The sequence below is a fragment of the Microtus ochrogaster genome, chromosome 5, assembly GCF_000317375.1.
Source record: "Microtus ochrogaster isolate Prairie Vole_2 chromosome 5, MicOch1.0, whole genome shotgun sequence".
In the NCBI taxonomy this organism is placed as follows: Eukaryota; Metazoa; Chordata; class Mammalia; order Rodentia; family Cricetidae; genus Microtus; species Microtus ochrogaster.
This window is the reverse complement of record NC_022012.1, coordinates 10839117-10862301: the sequence shown is the minus strand read 5'-3', so window position 1 is coordinate 10862301 and position 23185 is coordinate 10839117. Positions and strand designations below refer to the sequence as shown.

At 41.7% G+C, this 23185-nt stretch overlaps 1 protein-coding gene across 5 annotated transcripts in view; it reads left to right on the top strand.

The window, feature by feature from the left end:
* Nucleotides 1-23185, top strand: part of Fat3 (FAT atypical cadherin 3) — a 593378-nt gene that overhangs the window by 256046 nt on the left and 314147 nt on the right. For all 5 annotated transcript variants that reach the window (XM_026779396.1, XM_026779394.1, XM_026779395.1 and 2 more), the window contains exon 3: nucleotides 2070-2384. In XM_026779396.1, coding sequence (XP_026635197.1) covers nucleotides 2070-2384 — 315 coding nt within the window. The remainder of the gene's footprint in view (nucleotides 1-2069; nucleotides 2385-23185) is intronic.

Genomic DNA, 23185 nt, shown 5'->3' with positions numbered 1-23185 from the left:
AGGGAGGGAGGGAGGGAGGGAGGGAGGGATAAAAAGGTGGCTAGCACTTGGGGAAGAAACCCAAGGTGGATATCTGGTTTCCACATGCACACACCACATGTGTGCAAGTGCTTACATCCACAATGAATGAACAAGCACACAGACACGTACAACACACAAAACATGCTTTTGCCTCATAAATTTAACTCCTAAGAAATTATTTTCAGGGCTGGGGAGATGGATCAGTGGTTGAGAGCACTGGCTGCTCTTCCGGAGAACCTGGGCTCAGTTTCAAGCACCAAAATGGCAGTTTACTTCTGTCTGCAACTCCAGTTCCAGACTATCTGATGCTTTCATCTGGACATACATGCAGGCAAAACACGAGTGCATATGAGATAAAAATAAGGAAAAAGTAATTTGTTTTAAAGAAGAATAGAAAAATATAGAGTTAAAAATGTTTTTTCTTAGCATGGGTTTTATTATCAAAAACATGTCCTTACATAAAAAGTGGCATTTTAGTTTAATCTCGCATTATGCCTATGGTGAGCTCTATTTCCAGCACATCACTGTGACAAATTCTTTGCAGTGAATAACTTTGGTGCTGAGGCTGCAACATCAGCTGCCTCATCTTTTTTGAATATTCCACCTGTACTGAGGGGCACTTGTCATTGGCTATGCCAACCTGGGTCTGTATAGATGCTCTCTCCCTTTCCAGTGGCAATACCTGAGCGTTGTTTTCACAGGCTCTGCAGGTCAAATTGTATGCCAAAGGAGACAAAAATGCCAGGAAGAATGAAGGAGCTGAAAGGGTTTCTGGGGAACCGGCTCCTGAGGCTTTTTCCAGGGACTTTCTGTAGCTTGAGGGTTTAGTGAACCCTGTACCTTGTAAGAGCATCCTAACTAATTTTGAGATGTCCTAAGCGGGCATCTGGTTTTTCCTAATAGTAACTGTGCTCAGGCCCTATCCCTGTGATAGCTTTCTGTGGCTTGGCTACTGAGGTGATGGCTGTGGTGTGGCATAAGAAAGCACAGTATTGCGTTTTAGGTATCTCTGGTTGTTACTTGATTTTCTGTTTGGCTTTTGTTTCAACTATGAAATAAGAAAGCCACGAGAAAGTAGTTTAGGTGACTTTTTTCCACCTAATTTAAAATGATTGCCCATGAGCCTCTCTCTCAGAGAGTCCTTGAGGGAGATGAAGCTCATTTAGACAGTATATTGATATGGCTTCTTCCCTGACTGTTGCAGAATAGCTGTGACATTTGATTCTTCGGGAAAACAGTATGGTGCAGGCTTCTATCTTTGCAGGTAAAACATTTTCCAATCTAACAGACAAGAAAATATTTGAAGGGTCTACTTGATTCCTGTAAATGAGTAGATAAAATAATTTACCTGAGGAGAGTGTTTGTTTTGTATGAAATCAATTCAGCGTCACATCAAATAGAGAGATTGGCTTGCAAGATGGGACTTATTTTGTCTCTTAATTCACTGTCTTCTCACTTCTTCATTTCGTCTGTGGATGTAGTGTGTGTGTGTGTGTGTGTGGTTTGTGTGTGTGTGGTGTGTGTGTGTGTGGTTTGTGTGTGTGGTTTGTGTGTGTGTGTGTGGTTTGTGTGTGTGGTTTGTGTGTGTGTATGTGGTTTGTGTGTGTGTGTGTGTGTGTAAGAAAGAGATCAAGAGAGACCCACTGTCTTCTCATTCTTTCATTTTATCTCTTGCGTGTATGTGGTGTGTGTGTGTGTGTGTGTGTGTGTGTGATCAACTGTCTTCTTATTCCCTCATTCCTTCATATAGTCTATGTGCATGTGGAGAAGGTATGTGTGCATACACACGAGCACATATGTATCTTACATATCTGTCTTGGAAATGCAAAGTAAGTGTAATTTGAGTTGATAAGTAAATATACAGTTGAGTTCTGCAGAAAATCGTTTCCTTATGTAAAGAGTAACATCTCTATTTAATCTTATATTATGCATTTGCTAATCTTCTTCGATACGCCAAGATTATTTGTGCTGCCCTCAGGAATTCTGGGTGACTCACTTAGCTGCCTTCCTTTGCTTAAGCTGTCATGTGCTCTGTGTTTTCTCCCTAGGAGTCATCACAGCTGCTGACATTCTTGATCGAGAGACAACAGGGTCGTACTGGCTGACAGTGTATGCCACAGACAGGGGCGTGGTCCCTCTCTATTCCACCATTGAGGTCTACATAGAAGTTGAAGATGTGAATGACAATGCCCCACTGACCTCGGAACCCATCTATTATCCTGTTGTCATGGAGAACTCTCCCAAGGATGTGTCTGTCATTCAGATACAAGCTGAAGATCCTGACTCTGGTTCCAATGAAAAACTGACCTATAGGATTACAAGTGGAAACCCACAGAACTTTTTTGCCATCAATATCAAAACAGGTAAGTGCAAGATTGGCTGAATTAAAATTCGCTGTACAATTTTACATGTGTTGTCGGGCCCTTGATGATGCTGGCTTTTCTATTTTGTTGTCCAGAAGACAGAGTCTTCTTCTCTAGGAGTAGTTTTTGTCAAGGTAAATGCTTTTCCTGTCTACTTGGAGTGTTTTAATCTCACCTGACATCTAGGTGAACTGATGTAGTAAGAATCAGAAGCAACACAAAAAAACAGCTGCAGGTTTGCTCCGCTCATTGAAACATGTGGTCCAGGACCACTTGGATGGTCAGCTGCCTCCTCTCCTTGAGAGCAGGGTAGTTGGCCTATGCTGGGTTCTTTATGAGAGCTAGCATTGTAAGGTCTCTAGTTCTAGGTCCTTCTACCTTGCTTAACCTCACTCCAGCTTATTGTAAATGAACCCCTAAAAGGCTGAAGTCTAAGCTCAGAGATTTTCATCCCTACGTTCTCTATCAATCAAGTGTCAGTGTTCCAAAGAATTTCCCATGTCTGTGTCTGAATATTTGCACAAAAATCAGCAAAATTTGATTTCTGACCTGACCTTTTTCTCAGAAGGTTTCTAACGGTTATAATAAGAACTGAATTTGTTAAGTGCACCTTGCAAAGGCACACTGATCAGAGCAGTGCAGACTTTGACTGAGTGTGTCCTGACCAGGATGCCCACTGGACCGTGGCTCTGTGGTGTGACTGAGTGTGTCCTGACCAGGATGCCCACTGGACCGTGGCTCTGTGGTGTGACTGAGTGTGTCCTGACCAGGATGCCCACTGGACCGTGGCTCTGTGGTGTGACTGAGTGTGTCCTGACCAGGATGCCCACTGGACCGTGGCTCTGGTGGAGTCAACCGCAGCATGCTACTGCTCTCCTGTACTATGTCACTGTTAGATCTGAGCAAAGACATCGAGCCCTCAGGGAGAACGTGATGGATGGAGTTCGAATTAATTGAGATTGAGAATAATGGAATTCACGTTGCTCCAGGCAGGTGGGTTAACATTGGTCAGCGTTGGGCTTGGTTGATGCTTGTTGGTGTGGAGAGATTTCCTCAGGAGCCTTGATGGGACTGGTAATTATTCACCTTATTTGTGAAAAGAGAAAGATTCAGTGGCCATTATGTTCTCTGTAAATATTAAGTTCTAGTTCACAAACTTTGAAGGTTGGTGTTTTTTTGTTTGTTTGTTTGTTTTTATAATCCTACTTCTGGGTCAGTCAGTCAATATTCAAGCATATTTCAAGGGTCTTAAAAGTATTTGGTCAGGACTTGACCTCTGTTTCATCATAAATGAAAGGTGGTATCAGCTGGCAGTGACTGGCTGAGGCATACATATGCTAGAAGGCCAGAGCTCAGATAAAGGAACCTGGCTCGTCATCTGTGGAGCACAAAGCACAGACCATCCCCATATACCTGAGGGTTACGTCCTTGTATTACTCCAAGAAGACGTCCTGGTCCACTTCTGTGGACTATAAAATGTGGAGAAAAATGAATTCAAAGACTTTACAGACTTAACAAGGAGAAAGGAGAGGGAAGGAGGAGGGAGAAAAGCAAAGGAAAATGTCGACAAAAGAGTTGTGAGTGACATTTGATGCTTCACACTCAACATTATGTGATTGCTTCCTGACCTGTTGTCATTTCAGTCACCAGAGGACCCAATGCCCCTCTTTTGAGTTAAAAGACTCTACAAAGGGACAAGTTCAGCTGCTACTGACCTTACTTAGAGTTGAAAAAGAAAAATACTTCTTTTGGGCAGACCTTGACCTCGCTGGCCATCCATTCTAGCCTAATGAGTTCCAGGCCAGTGATAGACCTTGTTTCAAAAATAACATAGACAGTGTGGCTGAAGAATAGCCTTCAAGGTTATCCTCTGCCATCTACATACACATGGCCACATGTGTGTGTGCACACACGCGCACACACACATGTGTGCCCAACTATATACACACACATTCTTAAAATACAGGATGGCTATCACAGACAATATGTATCTGGTGTGAAGAACTTTGACTAGACCTTGGGTGCATTGTGCTTACTTTCTTTTATGCTCATGAATTTTCAGAAAGCCTTACATTATCATAATGTGGCTTACATTGCATAATAAGAACCTTAATTGTATTCATAATTTCTCTGTCTTTGCCAGAGATTTTTAAAAAATGTGCCCAGAATGACATTTTCATCTAACTTGTCTAATTTTCCCAAAGAAATGCAAAGCATGCCTTGGTTTTCAGACATAATATAAGAAAATAATGTATCTTGTTTATTCAGTTATTATGATTATTACACTCATTTCTTTTTATCACAAAAATCCTCTTGTATGGAGGACATGAGTTAGTTCCCAGCCACTTAGCCTTGAAATAATCACACAAAAACTGTATTAATTAAATCACTGCTTGGCCCATTAGCTCTAGCTTCTTATTGGCTAACTCTTACATATTAATTTAACCCATCTCCATTAATCTGTACATCACCAGGAGGTTGGGGCCTACCAGCAAAGTTTTGGCGTGTCTGTTTCTGGCAGCAGCTCCATAGCTTCTCCAAACTCTACCTCAGCATTCTGTTTAGTTTTCCTTGCCTAGCTCTGTTCCCCTATAGCTCTGCTATAATCCCAAAGCAGTTCCTTTATTAACCAATGATATTCATAGCATACAAAGGGGAATCCCACATCACCTCCCTTTTTCTGTTTAAGTGAAAAGGAAGGTTTTAAGTTTAACATAGTAAAATTACATATAACAAAACATATATCAAGCAATAATTAGTTACAATATTTATATCTACTTTATCTTTTATCATAACTAAGGAAAACTACAACAATAAATTCTTCAACTCCATCAAAGACTCCAGAACATATAATATTACCTAAGTAAACAGGAAGTGCATTGTAAGCAACTTCCAAAACTCTAGAATTGACAGTTCTTCTGTACCATTGGAGCATCCAATCTTCAGCCTACAGACCCATAGTATCTATCAAACTTTTCCATCAAGCAGAAAATTTCAAAGACAGTTCCGCCTATATTGGCAGTTTGTCAGTAACTTTTTTCTGTGTTCTGCAGAAGGCCTGGCATACTCTTTTATGAAGCAGGAATCCCAAAAGATTGTCTCACCTTTAGGCAAGTTCAGCAGTCATTTCTCTGTGGGTCCTGCATGCCCAGTTCATCAATAAGTCCAGGCAAGAGCAGTTTCTTGTCCAAAAGGCTAACCAACTCCTCTTTGATGCCCATTATCCTCTTGAAGTAATTGGTGTTGCCAGGAGCAGATGTTTCTCACTGCCAGGAAAAGTTCTAAGTTCTTAAAACATTTTAAATGCCATATTCTGAAGGTCATTGAAAGATATGAAGAATACCTAACTGAAGTATATCTCTATATATCTAGAAAACCTAATTAACATTATTACAAGCTTGGCTATTATAGATGAAAATCTATTACATTACATTTGTAAATGAGCTGCACAAACACAATAATATCTTAATCAAGAACAGAAATATACATTTAACAAAATTGACGTTAAATTGGTATCAAGGTTTATACCAATGCAAATCTCTATAGCATATCCACTAAAAACAAACATTTGTAAACAATATTATGGAATATGGGCATAGTTTTCTCCAAACTGCTTCCTGTTGTTTATTGGGTGAAGTAATTTTTTGGGGGAGGCTCAAGGCAACCTTTCAGGGAGTCTTGGTTCATCAAACCACATTAGTCTCGAGGCAATCCATAGGTTCTCATTCTCCGTGGAAACAAAAGAAGAACCTCTTTTCCAAAGCAACATATCCTTAGATTCATATTTTGAAATCAAAATACCTTTAAAGTATATATGTTTGTTTAGCTTACCAATCCCTGGAATCAAATGTCTCTCTGCAGTCAAAAAATTCAAAGAAAACACACACACACACACACGTGTGTGTGTGTGTGTGTGTGTGTGTGTGTGTATATATATATATATATATAATATATATACACACACACACACATGTAATACATATATATATTCCAGACTCTCTGTGAATTTTCCGTTTTTCTGTGACTTATTTTTCTTTACTGCTTGTAATCTATGACTATCTGTACTCTGTCTCTTTAAAGACTTTGTTTTATTTTTTCAAAACCATTTACTTCTTTTTATAACTCTCTATACCCTTTTCTTCTCTCTCCCAAGCCTACATACATTTATCCAACACTGTGACCCATTTAGAGGTCTTTTATGTCTGAATCTGTCCTATTGTGCATCTGTAATTTTTTACTGTCCAAAAGTGCTTCTTAAAATGCTAAGCCCTTCTTATGAACTTAAGTGGCCACATTACTAGGGGAAATAGGTCCCTGCCTGCTTGTTCTGCCCAGTTCAGCATGGTGGAGCTGTTTGCTGCTCCTGAGAGCCCATGCTCACAGTCCCATTTTTAGGCACACAGCTGCTCTATGTTGCCATTAAGCAAGTTGCCACAAATCCCATTTAAATGCTTAGTCTCCTGAAAGTGCCAGAGGTTGCACTGGCAGTAAGGCCCAGAAAGCCGATATTTCAAAACAGTCCAGCTTTTTTTTCTGCTACCACTGAGTCAGGAAAACCTCTCTTAAAGGAGCTTTGTCACGCTACCAGCAAACAACAAGAAACTGTGTTAAACTGTGTGCTTTTGTGTCTAGAATTCCTTTTCAAGCTCTCTCAGGTTTTTATGTGAATTTAGTTGGCCATATTGATATGCCAATTTGTTAGCTAGTTAGTTCCTGGACACTTATCCCCAAAATAATTACACAGAAACTACATTAATTAAGTCACTGCTTGGCCCATTAGCTCTAGCTTCTTATTGGCTAACCCTTACATATTAATTTAACCCATCTCCACTAATCTTTACATCACCAGGATGTCGTGGCCTACCAGCAAAGTTTCAGCGCATCTGTCTCTGGCGGTGGCTCCATGGTTTCTTCAAACTCTGCCTCCTTTGTCCCAGCATTCTGTTTAGTTTTTCCTGCCTAGCTTTGTTCCCCTATAGCTCTGCTACAGACCCAAAGCAGTTCCTTTATTTATCAATGGTAATCACAGCATACAGAGGGAAATCCCACATCAAAATCCTATAAACAAAATCATAAGCTTAAGATATATGCCCTGTACTTTATAAATGTGAAACCCTATGACCATCACAGAGAACACACAGTAAATCAGTCAGTGCTGGTATTAGCAACTTTCTGTTCTTGGACAAGTTACTGACTCCCTCTGTAGGTCTGTCTGTGGAGCACTATTTTTATTAGGCTAACTGATACAGAAATACCTTGCCTACTGTGGGTAATACCATTCCTTAGCAATCCTGAACTGTGTAAGAGTGAAGAAACTGAACTGGGCAAAAGCAAGCAAGCAAGCAAGCATGCATATTTTGTTTCTGCTCTTAACTATGGGTATAATGTGACCAGAGGTCTCAAGCTCCTCCCACTGTAAGCTGGAATGATGAACTGCGATAAACTTCTTTAAGTTGCTTCTTGTAAGGATATTTCTCACAGCATCGGAAATGAAGCTAGAACAATGAGTAAGGATTGATGTGAGGAATTTTGGAGTCCCATGAGGATGTAACCACACAGCCTAGCTCAGCAAAGTCCCATGATAAATGATGATGTCCTGTCTGCTTTATGCTAATGGCAGGGATGTGCATTAATGTCTTTAAGCCTAGGTTTCTTTTCTGGAAAGTGAATACATCTTTGCTTACAGCACAGTTATTACTCATGGACCATGGAAGTCACAGTGCAAGTAAAGTATGCTAGTGAAATGCAGAACTCTATAAGAAATGTCTGTAACTAGGACCATATCTCTTTTTGTTTATGTTGGAGTGGAGATGGTGTGTAAGTGTTTATGGGTGTGTATATGTTGTGTGGGTGGGAGATTATATTTGTACATAGACATATGGAGGTCTGAGACTAAACTCAAAATTCAAGTGTTATTCTTCAGATACTGTTCACCTTGGTTTTATTTCTTTCTCTTTCTCTCTTTCTTCCTTCTTTCTTTTATTTTTCTTTCTTTTGTCTTCTTTCTCTCTTTCTCTTCCTTCCTTCTTTCTTTTGTTTCTTTCTTTCATTCTTTCTTCTTCCTGTCTTCGTTCCTTCCTTTCCTCTCTCTCTCTCTCTCTCTCTCTCTCTCTCTCTCTTTCTCTGTCTCCCTCTGTCTCTCTCTGTCTTTCTGTCTTACTTTCCTTTTTGAACCAGAGTCTTTCAACAGCCTGAAGCTTGCCAATTAGACACTGCTGGTTTACCAGTGGGCCGCAGGCATACAGCTGTCTCCATCACGCCAGGACTGGTATTACAAGTCCATGCTATCCTGCTCAGCTTTTTATGTGTGTGCTGTGGATTGAACCCATGTCCTTTCATGCTTATGCAGCAAGTATTTTGCTTACTGCACTATGATTGCTTTATTTTGTTTCATTTTTGTAGTGTTTGGGGTCAAGCTCACTGAAGCCTGTGAGTTCCTTGCTCAGGATATTGCTCTTGTGGGGAGAATCTGATTGACTCACTGATAGTAGTTTTAATTTTGGGAATTTCTTCTGTCTTTATAAAATCATTAGTGTTAAATAGAGGCAAAAACTTTGAAACAGTATTTTTCAACAATGAATCAGGAGATATAGCTAACCAGGACAAAACAAAGATTTGTGTTTTAGATTTTTAAAACTGAAATTTTGCTTATTCTAGGAAACTCTATTCTCTCTGTGATAGAGATAAAATTTAAAGAGTTTTGCTTTGTTCTGGAAATGTGCTACAGGATAAGCAAAGATTAAAATGATTAAACGTAAATGTGAATTGTGCCAATATTCTAGGTCTCCAGTCTATAGCACATAATGGATGTCACTGACTCCCAAGTAGAGAGAGATTTCTTTGCTGAGCCAAAAGGCCCATTTGAGTTTTCTGCTACTAGATTTGAAGCCATGTAAAAATAAGTGGGCTGTGGACTTCCTTCAAGTTCTTTATTTAGGTTAGGCCAAAAAATAAAGGCTGTCCAGTTGGAAAGTCTTCTTTGGCTTGTACTAGTTCCAGACAGAGCAGGTGAGGTCACTCAAATCCAGCTCCTTGATACTCACATGTGATGAGCAAGAGGCTGTTCAATGTTCAGACTCAGATGAAGGGGAACTGCTCTTCCTCCCAGGGCTTGCAGAGAGATGCAAGCTGACCAACCTGTGCTCAAGCCAACAGAAATAGGAAAGGATGGTGGGACCTTTCTCTACAGCTTCAGAACACCTGCTTTATTTCTGTCTAATGTGTTCACTCTTCATCACCAGGCTAGCATTTGGTAGAGCTCTCACTATGTATTAGACATTGTTATTGCTATCAGTCTGTGTTCCTCACTAGACAAAGGGCTGTGTATGCTACAAGCAGACTGCATCTGGATGCCCCTGTCTCAAAAGAGTGACTCTAGAAGGGACTTTGCATCTCTGTGTGCTGTGTAGCTCTGCGACCTTCCATTCAGTTTTGTGAAGTGTATTTTTGGTACTACTGTGGCCTGGACCTAGTATTGGTGGATAGGAACATAAGAGAAGATGACTTCTGAGCTAAGGAGATTTAGTCTCATGAGAAGAAGATTATCATACCTCATGCAAGTCAACTGTGTGAGAAAACTTGCATAAAGTATGAACTATTGAACTCTGCCGATGATTAGCCAGAAGTAAGGTAGCAAGTATCAGACCAAGCAGGTGGCTAGGGGAGCCTCGCAGCCCTGAATGTCCATAGGAATAGGCTGGTCTACAGAGGCAGATGTATGATTACCACCCAGGGAATATAAACTAGTTCAATTAACCTCCAAAACCAGTCCAGAGATACATCAGCTACTCCAAGATGCATGCTATTATTATAGAGGGGATTGTAAAAGATTCATAACTGCTATGTGAGATCATAGTCTCCAGATATTTGTACATCTTTTGTTTGGGAGTTTGATGGTATTTAGGGTTCAGAGGGTCTTGAGATTTCCTGTTACATCTTTCTTTGAAAAGTCTGCCTCTTAAGTGATTGTTTAAATGGGAAACATACAGAAGACAGAAGGTTTTGTATTTCTTCCCTCTGATAGACACAGGTTCAGACATAGCATCCAAGTGTTGATAGCATGTGCCTATGAAACAGGTCTTTGTTTAACCCAGTTCTTCCCATGGATCATTATCAGGACTTGAGATATCTTAGTTCCTGTCCACAGTCGTTATGTTTGCCTCTGATCTCTGACCTGGGTCTGTTGTCTCACCTGCACTTGAATGGTTGTGGTTTAAGTTTAGTATCTTGGGATCAATCTGACCAAAACATATTTTATTATCAAGTATACTAACTGTACACACACACATACACACACAAAAAAACTAAACACACACTGTCCCCAAATCATTTGAAAAAGAGGAATCTTAAAAATTGTGTCTCCCATGGGAAGGCCTCAAGTTCAACCCGTCTATTGGTTCTTTGCGATGTAGACATGTAGATAGCCAATATCAAAATATTGGATGTCTTGAGTTTTTTTTCAGTCAGCTATAAATAATAGCCTCCTGCCTTTGGTTATGTAGTGTAAGAGATAACAAGTAACTCTCAACATTAATAAGAGAGTTAACTGAGGAACCCAAGTCATGCATCAGCCTGGTAATCACCAGGTGATCTTATTAGCTAAAGCAGCCTGTGGAGAAGCCTGGTAATTTGTGTTTCTGACAAATTCCCACCCGAGGTGAAGTTCCCCTGAGGAGCTTAATGTGCAGTCTCTAGACATCACTGACCTAAGGGAGGTCACCAGGGCTGAGAAACCCTGCAAAAGAGGCAGTCAGCTTTGTAAATTACACTCTCTGCTCACAGGGCTGCAGTTTTGAGAGTCAGCTGTGAATTCCAAGTTTCTTCTCTACCCATTTCCAATCAGTTCTCACACTCTTGTTCTCTTTCCAGGTTTATGAATTAGGTAAAAATGAAAATCATGTCCCTTTCATTGTCAGTATGAGTAAAATATCAAAGAGTCTCAAAAAAATGTTGGATGTTATATAACATTTGGGTACCCTTTTTCATCTATGAGTTTAATTGTATTGAAAACAGATAGTTTTCACACAATAAATCCTGATCGTGGTTTCCCCTCTCACAACTCATCCAAAATACTTCCCACTTCTTCCACACCCAAATCCACACCCTTTCTTGTGTTATTTCCTATACATGGAGCAAAACAGAACTGGGAAAATGTAGCTTAGATCTACATTAATAAACAAGCAATCATTATTCAATTTCAGTAAATCGCTTGAATACTTAATTGTCAGAGAAATACTACCTCACAAGATAGTAGTATTAAAAAAATAATTTGATCTTCAAAGTAAGTTAAGCCCCATGCTTATGCAGAACTCTTTTTGGGGGTAATCTTCTTAGAACACCCGATGCTTATTCAGAGCTGCATTTGGGGGTAATCTGCTTAGAATACCATCTCTTCTAGGAAATCTGAAGGGAATCACCTGGAGAATTACAGAGATTTCAAGGGGAAAATAAAAAGCAAGGTGAGGGACAGTGCAAACAGCAGTGCTGGTCTTCATTGCTGCTTCCTTGCACGGCCTTCATAGGGAATGGCAGCTTCTCCCAAACCAGTGGAGATGGCCGGAACGACAGTTGGTATTCCTAAGACCCAGGCACAGAGTAGATAATGTGGCAAATGAGTATGGATGTAAATCACTCTTTACCCCTTCATTCAGCCATGAAGGGAGACCTTGTCCTATAGAATATTAAATTGTATTCATTTAATCTAGCAAGTTCAGGAGAACAAATGGGGCTCATACAGATTTATCATGGGCTATTTAAAATTCAGAGATGACCTTTGCATCCACGTTAATGTGCTCGAGATGAAAGAGAGCAACAGGAAAGTCTCTGCACTGTGCTTATGCCCGGGGGAAGCTGAATAATCCCCTCTGGACAACTCACAACTTCAAACTGGGATCATGGCACCTCTGGGATACTGAGGGATGATTAGAGTGGCCATCCCCAAAGGAAAACATGCTCCCTCCTGTCATAGGCACCGGCTATACCTTTTGGGGCCCAGCTATATGAAGGTATGTGTTGCTGAAGACCATCTTAGAATTTCTCAGCCCAAATCCTTTTAGCACGTTAACTTCAATAATGTTGTTCTATCTGAATGCCCATGCACTTTCAAGTATCTAGCAGTTTCGTGCCTGTTCTTCATCCTTAGTGCACAACTCTCCAGCTGCTGCAATGAAGACCTCTCCAGACATTATTAATTGTAGCCTACGGAGAGAAATATCCTTTCTGAGAAGCACTGAAGTACTGTGGAGCCCTTCACGGGACCTATTCTTCATGGCCGCTTGCAAAGGGTCCATTCGAGATAAATGACAGGGCAGAGTCATAGAAAAATAACAGCAAAACATATATGTAGCATATGTAAGTGCATATTAATAATAACACGTAGGAGCAGGTCAATGGAGAAAGGGGAGGGAAAAATGATGCAATTATACTTTACTCAAAATGAAAAGAAAACTATAAAAGGAAGAAATCCAAAGTTACCTCTTGTCCCTCTTTAATTCCAATTTCCTTGTATTTTAAAGGCCCAGTGAACACTTGATGTCAACTCTATTAGAAGTGAAAGGAAACCGCACAATAGCAAAACCTCCAGCATAATAAATGCTATAAAGTTATTGGCTCCCTAGGATTTGAAGAGGATTTAGCTGGCGACCAAACTCTCATTTGAGCCTGTTTTGAGCAGCGTTCTTCAGAAAACAGCATGAAGAGATTATTTGAGAGTTTTAGGCTTGAAACATTTTGAAGCTCCAAGGTCAGCCTTCTGATGGGTAAGCACACAATGTGACTTCAGTCCTGCTGTAGAGGGAGGTGAAGGAGGGGCACAGCACCTTTCTGACCTCTGGTAGCTAGGGCAACTCAGCCTCTAGGGACTCCTGGTGTCTGCAGCAAACATGCCTTGCTATGTATAGGAACTGCAGTGAACTTAAGCGGGGGGGGGGGGGGAGTTCCTGGGTGCTGAGCCTGGATCCTAACATCATTAGATTACAAAGACTTAGGCTAAGGGGAAAACTGCACAACCATCAACAGAGGGGAGCTGTTTGACTCCTACGTAAATACAAACTCCAAAGAGCAGGCTGTCAGTTAAACAATGGCAAGTGTTTTGTGTCACCTACAAGAAGTGGCTTTGGGTGTTTGAGTAGATAGGATTACTTGGGAGAGGATTTTTGAAGTGCTGTTTATTCATAATTACATCAAAAAATTAGGAGCTTTGATGAAAGGAGGGAGGTGTACAATCAGAAGCTACACAATTAAAGCCTGCCATGATGATACTGCATCCCTGCTGTTAATGGCTGGGGGGGGGGGAGCAGAGACAGCCTGAGATGCAGTGTGCTGGCCATCCCTGAAGCCACTCTGAGCCCTGTTCCCTGTGCCTCCTTCCACTCAAGCTCAGCCGCGCTGAAGAGCTGTGAAAATTTCTAAAGATTCTTTGGGAAGATGATGGAGTCGTACAAAGAAAGCAGATGATAGAGATGTATTTATGATTAAAAAGGTCATAAATTTCTCTTTTCTTTCTTGTATCTGGGTGTTGTATCTATAGCAGTGATTCGCAGTGCTGGTTTATTGCAGTCTTCTGTTCTGAGGGAAACCTTCCGTTAAAACCACTGCTGCCATTGTGAAAGTGTTTCTGATGGTTTCTGGCATGGGACCTCCTACCAGCGCCTTAATGGAGTTTGCACATGCTAAGGCTGAGGCATGCTAGTGTGTTCCAGTATTCCCTCAGTTCGCATCCACCAGAACACTGGGAAGAGACAAAAGTTCTGGCGCACAGGGCACTGGTCCCAAGTTCCTCAGTAGCTAGACCCATGAACATTATGCATGGTGTAATTTGAAGCAGCCAATTCCCATCGTAGTCCTTTCTTTCTGGATGGAAAGTTAAGAACTTCAGCACCTTTGTCCTAGTTCCTAGCTAGATGTGTGTGGACATGTGTGTGGTGTGACTAACCATAACCACTTGGGGACTTCTGGAGCTTCCTCTGTTGGTGATGCTGTCCTGTTCTGAGGCCTGTTTGCCTCCACTTAAGAGCTTGTATGGACGTCATTGTTGATTGACTTTTAGTATTTCGTAAAACAATATCTCATCTATTTTTACTCATTTGTCATTTGTCGGGCTTAAATTATCAGGAAATATCCCTGTAAATGAGCCCTGAATTTCAGTTACCGTAAGCTGAGTTGAGGTTTCCTCGTAGACTAGAGAACATCAATGCTATTTTTGCCTCTATGCCACTTTTTCTTCGGGTCTTGTGGTTGTCATTTCTGAGTGACTTTGTTCTTACCATCTTGAAAGTTTTATGGAAAAATGCAAGTGTTTTAAAAATCTATACATTTTCTTCACACCGAGGTAGATTAATTTAAGGAAGCATGGGGAATGCCAATAATAAAATTTCAAACCACCCTGTGGTGAGCCCTTACTGGTGCCTTATTAATTTGTAGACAAATGGCATCATCTTTACTTTGCATATTCAGTTAGGCATTCTGATAAACCTGAACACAAAATATGCCTCAGAGAGTGCATTCAAGAGGGTAAACAATTGGGTCAAATGTCCTCACGTTTGAATCCAGCCATGTCACTTTTGTAGCTTCTGCATCTGTGATATAAAAAAAAAATACCATGATGAAAAAACAGCTTGGGGAGAAGAGGGTCTACTTGACTGACAATTTCAAGCTATGGTCCATCATTTCATGGAAGGCAAACTGGGGACTGAAGCACCTAGTCATACCATAGGCAAAGTCAAAAGTACTAAGAAATGAATGCTCCCAAGATGCTCACTGGCATGCTTACTAGCTTTCTTCACTCTTCCACAGCTCAGTGGTTAGCCTAGGGGATGTGATGTCCATAAAGGCCCGGCTCTTCCTGCATCAATTGCCAAGGAAAGAAATTCCCCGTAGGCCAATTTGATCTAAACAATTTCTCACTTTAGACCATTTCCCTGGGTGATTATAGGTTATGGCAACTTGACATTTAAAACTATCCAACACAGAATTCGGCTGTATGATGTTGAACAGATTATTTAACCTTTCTGGGCTTCAGTTTCCTCTGAGAAACTGCAAATGATCTTAATAGCACATTGGTTTGTGATTAAGATCCAATAGTTTAACGTATGTAAAGTACTAGAAGGAACACTTGGCACATGGCACACTCTCAATAAATGTTACATATTAAACAAATCTGCACATGCAATTTCTCTCAGCTAACTGGCATTCGCAGTACCATGATTAAGGCCTTGGACAGTTGTGTCTGCAAACTGAGACCGAATGCAACACTCTCCTCAAGGTCCATTAAGGTCACGGTGTGATTAAGATTGCCACTATGTTGGCTCCTGTATATGTCATCACTAGAGTTGTGTCTGCCAAGTGGGCAGTAGAGACACAAAAGATGCAGACTCAGAAACCTGTCTGCCTATCCAAGATTGTCTGCTTTTTAATCATATACCAGTATGATGCCTTGAAAACTCACTGACAGGAGCAATGGGATTTTAGAAATTCCAGTCCAGGCCCAGCCATTTAATTAGTTTGACAACAAGAGACAGGCTCATATCTGTTGTGTCAGCCTCTGAATTGTTACTTGTAAATGAGGGTTGGAACAAGGATCAATCCTGACAAACCCTAACCCTAGACTGCTTCTCTGTTTCCTGTGCAGACAACGCTAATCAAGGGTAGCAACCTCTCATAGTCTGCTTAGACTGGCATGGACAGGCATCACTGAGCACTGGTAATATTACCATCTACCCATACAGGCACCCAACACTACAAACAGTGGAGGCAGATGTTAGGGATAGAGCTACTTACCACTGAAGTCTAATAATAACTTTACCCATGGTTGTCGTAAGTCTCAAGTGACAGTGACATTGAAGGAGAGAATACTATGAGAGAAATGTAAACTCAGGATTTGATGAGCCAAAGAAGAGATGAAGATAAGAGTTGTATTCTGTATTGCATATGCAGTGGGAAGGAATGCCTGGAAGAGGGACCCCCTCCTTGTGAGCTGCAGCTTGCAGCAGCATCTCTGTTCCTGGACTACTAACCTCCAGTCCTTTCTCACTTGTCGCAGTTAGATTGAGGTAGAGCCTTGTACCAAGGTCTTTCTTCCAGAAATTCGTTGCTAGCATTCGGAAATAATATCTGGCTATAGTGGAATGTAGCTGCAAATCTGAGTTCCTACAGCTGACATATAGACAGATGAATGGACTGGCCCTGGCAGGCTGGTCCCGAAGAACACAATGGCAAGTCTTTCCAGCAGGCTTCTGTGATCATTAATCTGTTGGTACTGATGCACAACTTACCATACAAGTTTAAAATGGGTTCTTGTTATGCAGTTGAAAGGGCCATAACAGTCTGTTACTGTGGAAACCATGTTGGAGTGACACTGCTGCCTCCCTGTTGCTGAGGGATGTTAAAGAGGAAGAAATGCCTATATCTTTACACGTGCTGGCCTAGGGAAGAGGTTTCTACGTGTATACACTCTCTTGACAAGTCTCTCCATCTGTATCACTTGGAATCACTGCTCATTTTCGCAGTGAAACACCACATGTACTGACTAACATCATCTTCAGTGTGTGCTTCAACAGAGCCTGAGATCTCTCTTTTTTAAACAGGTCTTAGATAAAAAGTGCTGTTCTAAGTTTTATCTGTAGTTTTCAGTCTTAGTTGGGGTTCACTATTGTGATGGAATGCCATGACCAAATGGAACTTGGGGAGGAAAGGATTTATTTCACTCACACTTCTATTGAACATTTGTTATCAAAAGCAGGAAGTCAAGCAGGGCAGGAATCTGGGGGCAGGAGCTGACACGGAGGCCCTAGAGGGACAGGACTTAGGGGCTTGCTCTCGGTGGCTTACTCAGCCTACTTTCTTATAGAACCCAGAACCACTCCAGGGATGGGTGCTCCTCCATCAGTCCTTAACATCTGGATCTTCTGTATTTCTCAGTTGAGGTCCCCTTCCATCAGATAACTCTAGCTTGTGTTGTTTACATAAAACTACTCATCCCATGTTCCATAAGAAAACTCTCCTAACGTTCTGATAAAAATGATTTAATTTATTTGAACCAGCTTATCTATGGTCTGTTGAACAGATGTGCCTGGAAACTGCCTAACTTCTCACAGCTGTGTCCGAGAAATCCACCTATGAAGGGTGGTTCCCCAACCACAGGGAAATGAGCTAGTTTCTTAGCTCCCTTATGGATCAAACTCCCCATCTGTGTAATTATGACAGCAAATGAGTTATAGCTCATATTCAATGGTTTACTCAATTTTATGAAGTCTCTAGCTTAGTTTTTACATGTGAAATATTTAACAAATATTAACTATTATAACTAGAATTAAATGAATTCAAAATTCTCTCCTTCAAAAATTTTGCTTAAAATGAATCCTGTTTTGAAGGTTGGTGGCAAGCAGTATAATGAGAAGCCTCAGAAGTCCTATATGCCTACTATATGTTCATGTTTTCTGAGTACAGACTACACGTCAGGAACTGTGATAGGCGCAAGACAGACAGCAAGAAGGAATAAAACAATAAACTTCCCCTTTAAGATCTCGCCACCCAGAATTATTTTGCAGTTGATATTATTGCTCCTGTCACCCGGTTTAGAATGCAGCAATTTATATTAAGGGTTTTGTGTGAGCGTTACATTTCTAATAGTGATAAATTCTTATGACATTAATTAGTGGTTTTAGGCAGAAAATCTCCGAGAACATGAATGAGGAAAAACAACACAAATTCATCATGTTCAAAACAGGTTATTACACGGAAAAAATGGGGAGCCTTTCTGGGGCACCACTTTAAACACGCTGGCATAACACACTTTGTCGAAGCAGGGTGAATCCAGTTTTCCCTCCCACCACTTAAGCAAATTTCCCATCTCTGTAAAATCTGTTTTATTTTTTATTTATTAATTTATTTGTTAAAGATTTCTGTCACTTCCCTGCCACCGCCTCTCATTTCGCTCCCCCTCCCCCAATTAAGTCCCTCTCCCTCCTCAGCTTGAAGAGCCATCAGGGTTCCCTGCCCTGTGGGAAGTCCAAGGACCACCCACCTCCATCCAGGTCTAGTTAGATGAGCATCCAAACTGCCTAGGCTCCCACAAAGCCAGTACGTGCAGTAGGATCAAAAACCCACTGCCATTGTTCTTGAGTTCTCTGTAGTTCTCATTGTCTGCTATGTTCAGCGAGTCCAGTTTTATCCCAGGCTTTTTCAGACTCAGGCCAGCTGAGTTCCCGATAGAACATCCCCATTGTCTCAGCGTGTGGGTGCACCCCTCGCAGTCCTGAGTTCCTTGCTCATGCTCTCTCTCCTTCTGCTCCTGATTTGGACCTTGAGATTTCTGTTCGGTGCTCTGATGTGGGTCTCTGTCTCTGTCTCCTTTCATCGCCTGAGTACTCACTCATATTTGGTTTCTAGCCATAAATAAAGGACATTGGGCCTATAATTAGTGATCCTAGAGAAGCTAAATAAGAAGGAGAACCCAAAGAAAAACATATAGGCATCCTCCTGAATATTAACCTTCATCAGGCGATGAGAGGAGACAGAGACCCAAATCTGCTGTTTTATAAAGACATACTTCATTGTGGCTGTGTACATCCTAAATAGTCCATTTTTTACTTAGTTAAATTGTTTTCTGCCATGGTGAGAAATGTTTTCTTCTGAAGAAATGATGTCTGGGTCCGGGAAATAGGGACATTTATTAAAAACAGTGTATTAGGAAACTAGCTGTAGTTATATTTCTAACCATTTTAGTTAGTATTTAAGAACTTTTGGTGCCCAGTGAAATTACTTTTACTGTGAAGCAGTCCGTAATAACAAGAGTCTCTGAATTCTCACTTTTGTACTTAATTAAAAATCATTGGTGGACTTATTTCTTGCCTGTGTATGTTGGGAGATGTCAGGGACGCCTCCTGGATGTCTGCTGAGACCTCCCTGGGCTGGAGAACCCAGTTATGATGTGAATCAGTTGGTGTTTTTCCCTTCTCCTGGATCTCTGCTGAGGCCTCCCTGGGCTGGAGAACCCAGTTATGATGTAAATCAGTTGGTGTTTTTCCCTGCTCTACCTTAATGAGCTTACTGACTGACTTCAGATTTTTTGCAAGGAAAGAACACCAGGAAACCCAGGGCTTCTCAGATTCTGTTCTCCAGGCAAAGCCAAAGCAATCAAGCAAAGAACGTTTGATTTCAGGGTGAATTTGTGCTTGTTTCTGAGATTTGTCTTAGAAGTGTGATCATGACTTGCTTCTCTCAAGCCAGACAAGTGATGTCTCTGAACAGACAGTTTTCCAGATGATGGACCCCAAACCGTTGTGTGTCTTCATAAACAAAAGGACGGTCATTCTGGACTACTCTTCGTCAATTTCTCATAAAGTCTCTTGAAACAAGCTACAGTGGCTTAAGACCCATTTTTGAGAGGTTCCATAACCTGTCCCTAGCCCCATGTACTTCCTGAACAAAGGCCTTTTGCTCTTAGCCCTGCGATGTTGTAACTGTTAGGAATATTTTCTCATATTAGCTCCCTGCCGACGCAGAAATTCCCAATCAAGCCAAATCAAAACAAGCCAAATTAAGAAATATCCAGGTTTAATGGGAGATCTGCACTCTCGGGTGGCCCCAAGGGGGACTGCGGGAACATGCCCCCCCCCCCGGGAAGAAGAGCTCCTCTTTCTGGAGACCACTTAAGTACCCTGGGGAGTGGTCTGCTGGGATTTGGATTCCAGACCGGGCCTGGGAGCTGGGATAGATGCAAGGCACTGGGGCCTACGCTCCCAACTTGACAGGAACCCATTCTGCAAACCTCATTTTCGTTTGTGTGTTTAACCTGGGCTATCTGGAGGCATAACTCCTGGAGCCCTAACTTGAGTTCAGGTTGCTAGCACATTCTTCTGTGCTCAGCTTGCGTCATTCAGGGCTTTGCACACTACCTGCTCTTTCTTGCCAGTGTTAAGGTCATATAAGCAAGACCTGGAATACTAAGCAGGCTAGAATTTGAAAGGTGACCTTGAAGACAACAGGCTCCCAGCTGGTAAATATACCATATTAGCAGCCAAGCTCTGCAAAGGTTAGGTCTGGTATCCCCAGCCAGCATCCTCCCCAAGTATGACAGCATGCAGTCTCTGTAGAGACATCCAGTAGAAGCACACAGTCCTCCTTTGAGTCCGTGGAAAGAAATGTGTCATAACCAGATCATTTTAAGGGGTGATGATTCTTCTACTGAGATTCTTGTTTTCTGTTGTCTTATAGGTTAAAAAATCCCAGTGACCTTTTAGACTTACTAAATTGCAATTTCTGTATCTGTCTCCCAACTGTTCTCAAATCCTGAAGACCCCTTGCTTGAAACAGTCTTGTCTTAAGTAAGAACCTTTATGGCCCAGATTATGATCACCCAGCTACTCATATGGCTTATGATTACTGTTTCTCTATGTCTGCACAGTCTTCTACCAGATGCATGAAAGGGCAAAGTGGATTTTACTTTTATTTTAATAACTATTTCTAATTCCTGAATGGTTACTAAAGAAAGCAGATAGGTAACAAGGCCAACAGTCTTATTGCTACTTCTTTGACTATTTATACGATGAAAAAATATGTTGGCTACAAAGAAATAAGATTCTTAGGAACAGAAAGGTAACTTATTTGGTAGAGTGCATGCCTAGAATGTAAATAGCCCTGGGTTTGATTCCCAGCACCCCATAAAGCAGGCGACAAGGGGTAAATGCCTGTAACCCCAACATTTGGGGAGGTAGGGCAGGAGGATCAGAAGTTTGAATTATGCCGAGCCTCAAACAATCTGGAGATCAGACTTGTTTGCCTGAGAACCCGAACTGTGGTTGGCACCGATGCTGCTGGCTCCCTGAAGGCAGGGACAGACAGATCTCTATGAGCTCAAGGCTAGTCTTGTTTCACAGCGTGTGCGGTCTACTCAGAACCAGTGAGACCCAGGCTCACCAAACAAACAACACAACACAAACAAGCAAATGCTTATTTAAGAGGAGAGAATTTTATCCTCTTTTAAATGCAATTTTTATTTTATTTTAAAAGCCTCTTTATTCATAGATAAGCAAACAAATGCAGAATTGTCAGAAATGCTTTCAGGACCGTGAATGGGAACATAGTTCAGAAGCAAACTATTTTTTTGGGGGGGGGAGGGTTGAGACAGGGTTTCTCTATAACTTTGGTGCCTGTTCTGGAACTAGCTCTTGTAGACTAGGCTGGCCTCGAGCTCATGGAGATCCACCTGCCTCTGCCTCCTGAGTGCTGGAATTAAAAGCATGCACCACCATCGCCCAGCCAGAAGCAAACAAAAAGTCCCATGAATGCAAGCCAGCTTGCTTCTCAGTTTAAAGGGTGTTTCAGGTTGAAACTATTGAGAACAAAGGTTGAATCATTATAAAATGGGCAGTGTCAATGTCCCCATAGTTTACACACCTTCAATTGATGGAGAATGAAGGTGGCAAATGCATGTCATCCTACAGGGCACAACAAGTCTGAACACTTGTTAAATACAGATCAAAGTTTGTCCTAGGAAATAAAGTTGCCAAAGGTGGAATCCACATAGCAAGTCTCTGCAGACAGTGCCCAAGGACAATCAGGGCAGAAGACATAGCTTAGCAATCCCCTCTTCCTTCACTCACCCGTTCTACGCAGTGGCAAATAAAGGCCTTGCAAGGTTGTTTTGGGGGGAAAAGTGACAAATACAGGTTATCTCCTTCTCGGGTTTGCTACTAAATCGTGACTGCTTACTGTGCAGGTTCCTTTGGATGTCACTGTGGCCCCACATTAAACTTTCTTGGTATGAGTGTTTCGCTTGCATGGATATCTGTTCACCATGGAGGCGAGAAGAAAGCATCTCATTCCCTGGAACCAGAGTTACAAATGGTTGTGATCTCCCATGTGGATGCTGGGATTCCAACCTGGGTCCACTGGAAAAGCAGCCAGTTCTCTTAACTACTGCACCATCTTGTCAGCCCTCAGGAGCGTTATTCTTATCCAGTATTTATTTAACCATTTATTCATTCTTTGTTCAACCTTGAGTATTGTTTACTGTATATTAACTAGTTGCCAGGCATGTGTGGTAGTCATCGGTAACATAAAGAACTGGTTATAGCCCACAGGAGTAAAACTGCCCACATTTCAGGTGCTCCGTGGAAAGTATGGATCCCGGTTGATGGATTCCTCTGCAAATCAGACCGAGTTAATAAATCCAGGTTTAATAAACAGGGCAATGCGAAGAAGAGCACTCCCAGATGGCCCTCAGGAAGGCCTGGGACAGAACAAGAGGGCACCCACAGCAGATCTATGGGCAAGGTCTTAACTAGCCAGGAGGCATGGGCTTGAGCAGCCCTGGGAGGGGCTAACTCTTGGTCGGCTTTCTGAGGGAGCAAGGTCTGGCAGAGAGAGAGCTGGTGCTTCCACCTGATCACCCCAGACTCTTTGGGTATGTGGGTGCCAGGGGCTGGGGTGGAGCTTCCCCCAGAACACCCCATGACAAGGTTGAATGAATGGGCGGGTAAACTTAGGCTTCAGGTTTTCTGTATCGCTCCCATCAAAGCTGGGGTTCTACATTTCTTTGTAGCAAGCAGGCAGTTGGCCTTATTAAAATCTGTTGGAGGCCAAAGTTCTCCTAGTTGCTTATTTCCATTTGACATTTGGAATGTTTTTGTTTGTTTTGAAATAGTTTCTCTATGTAAACCAGGGTGGCTTCAGAGATCTACCTATCTCTGCCTCCTGCATGCTGGGACTAAAAGTGTGCCCCATCATGCCTGGTCTTTTGAAGTGTTTTCAAAATGTCATCCCTGGATTCGCCAGCCTCTGAGGAACTGAGAGCAGCCTCT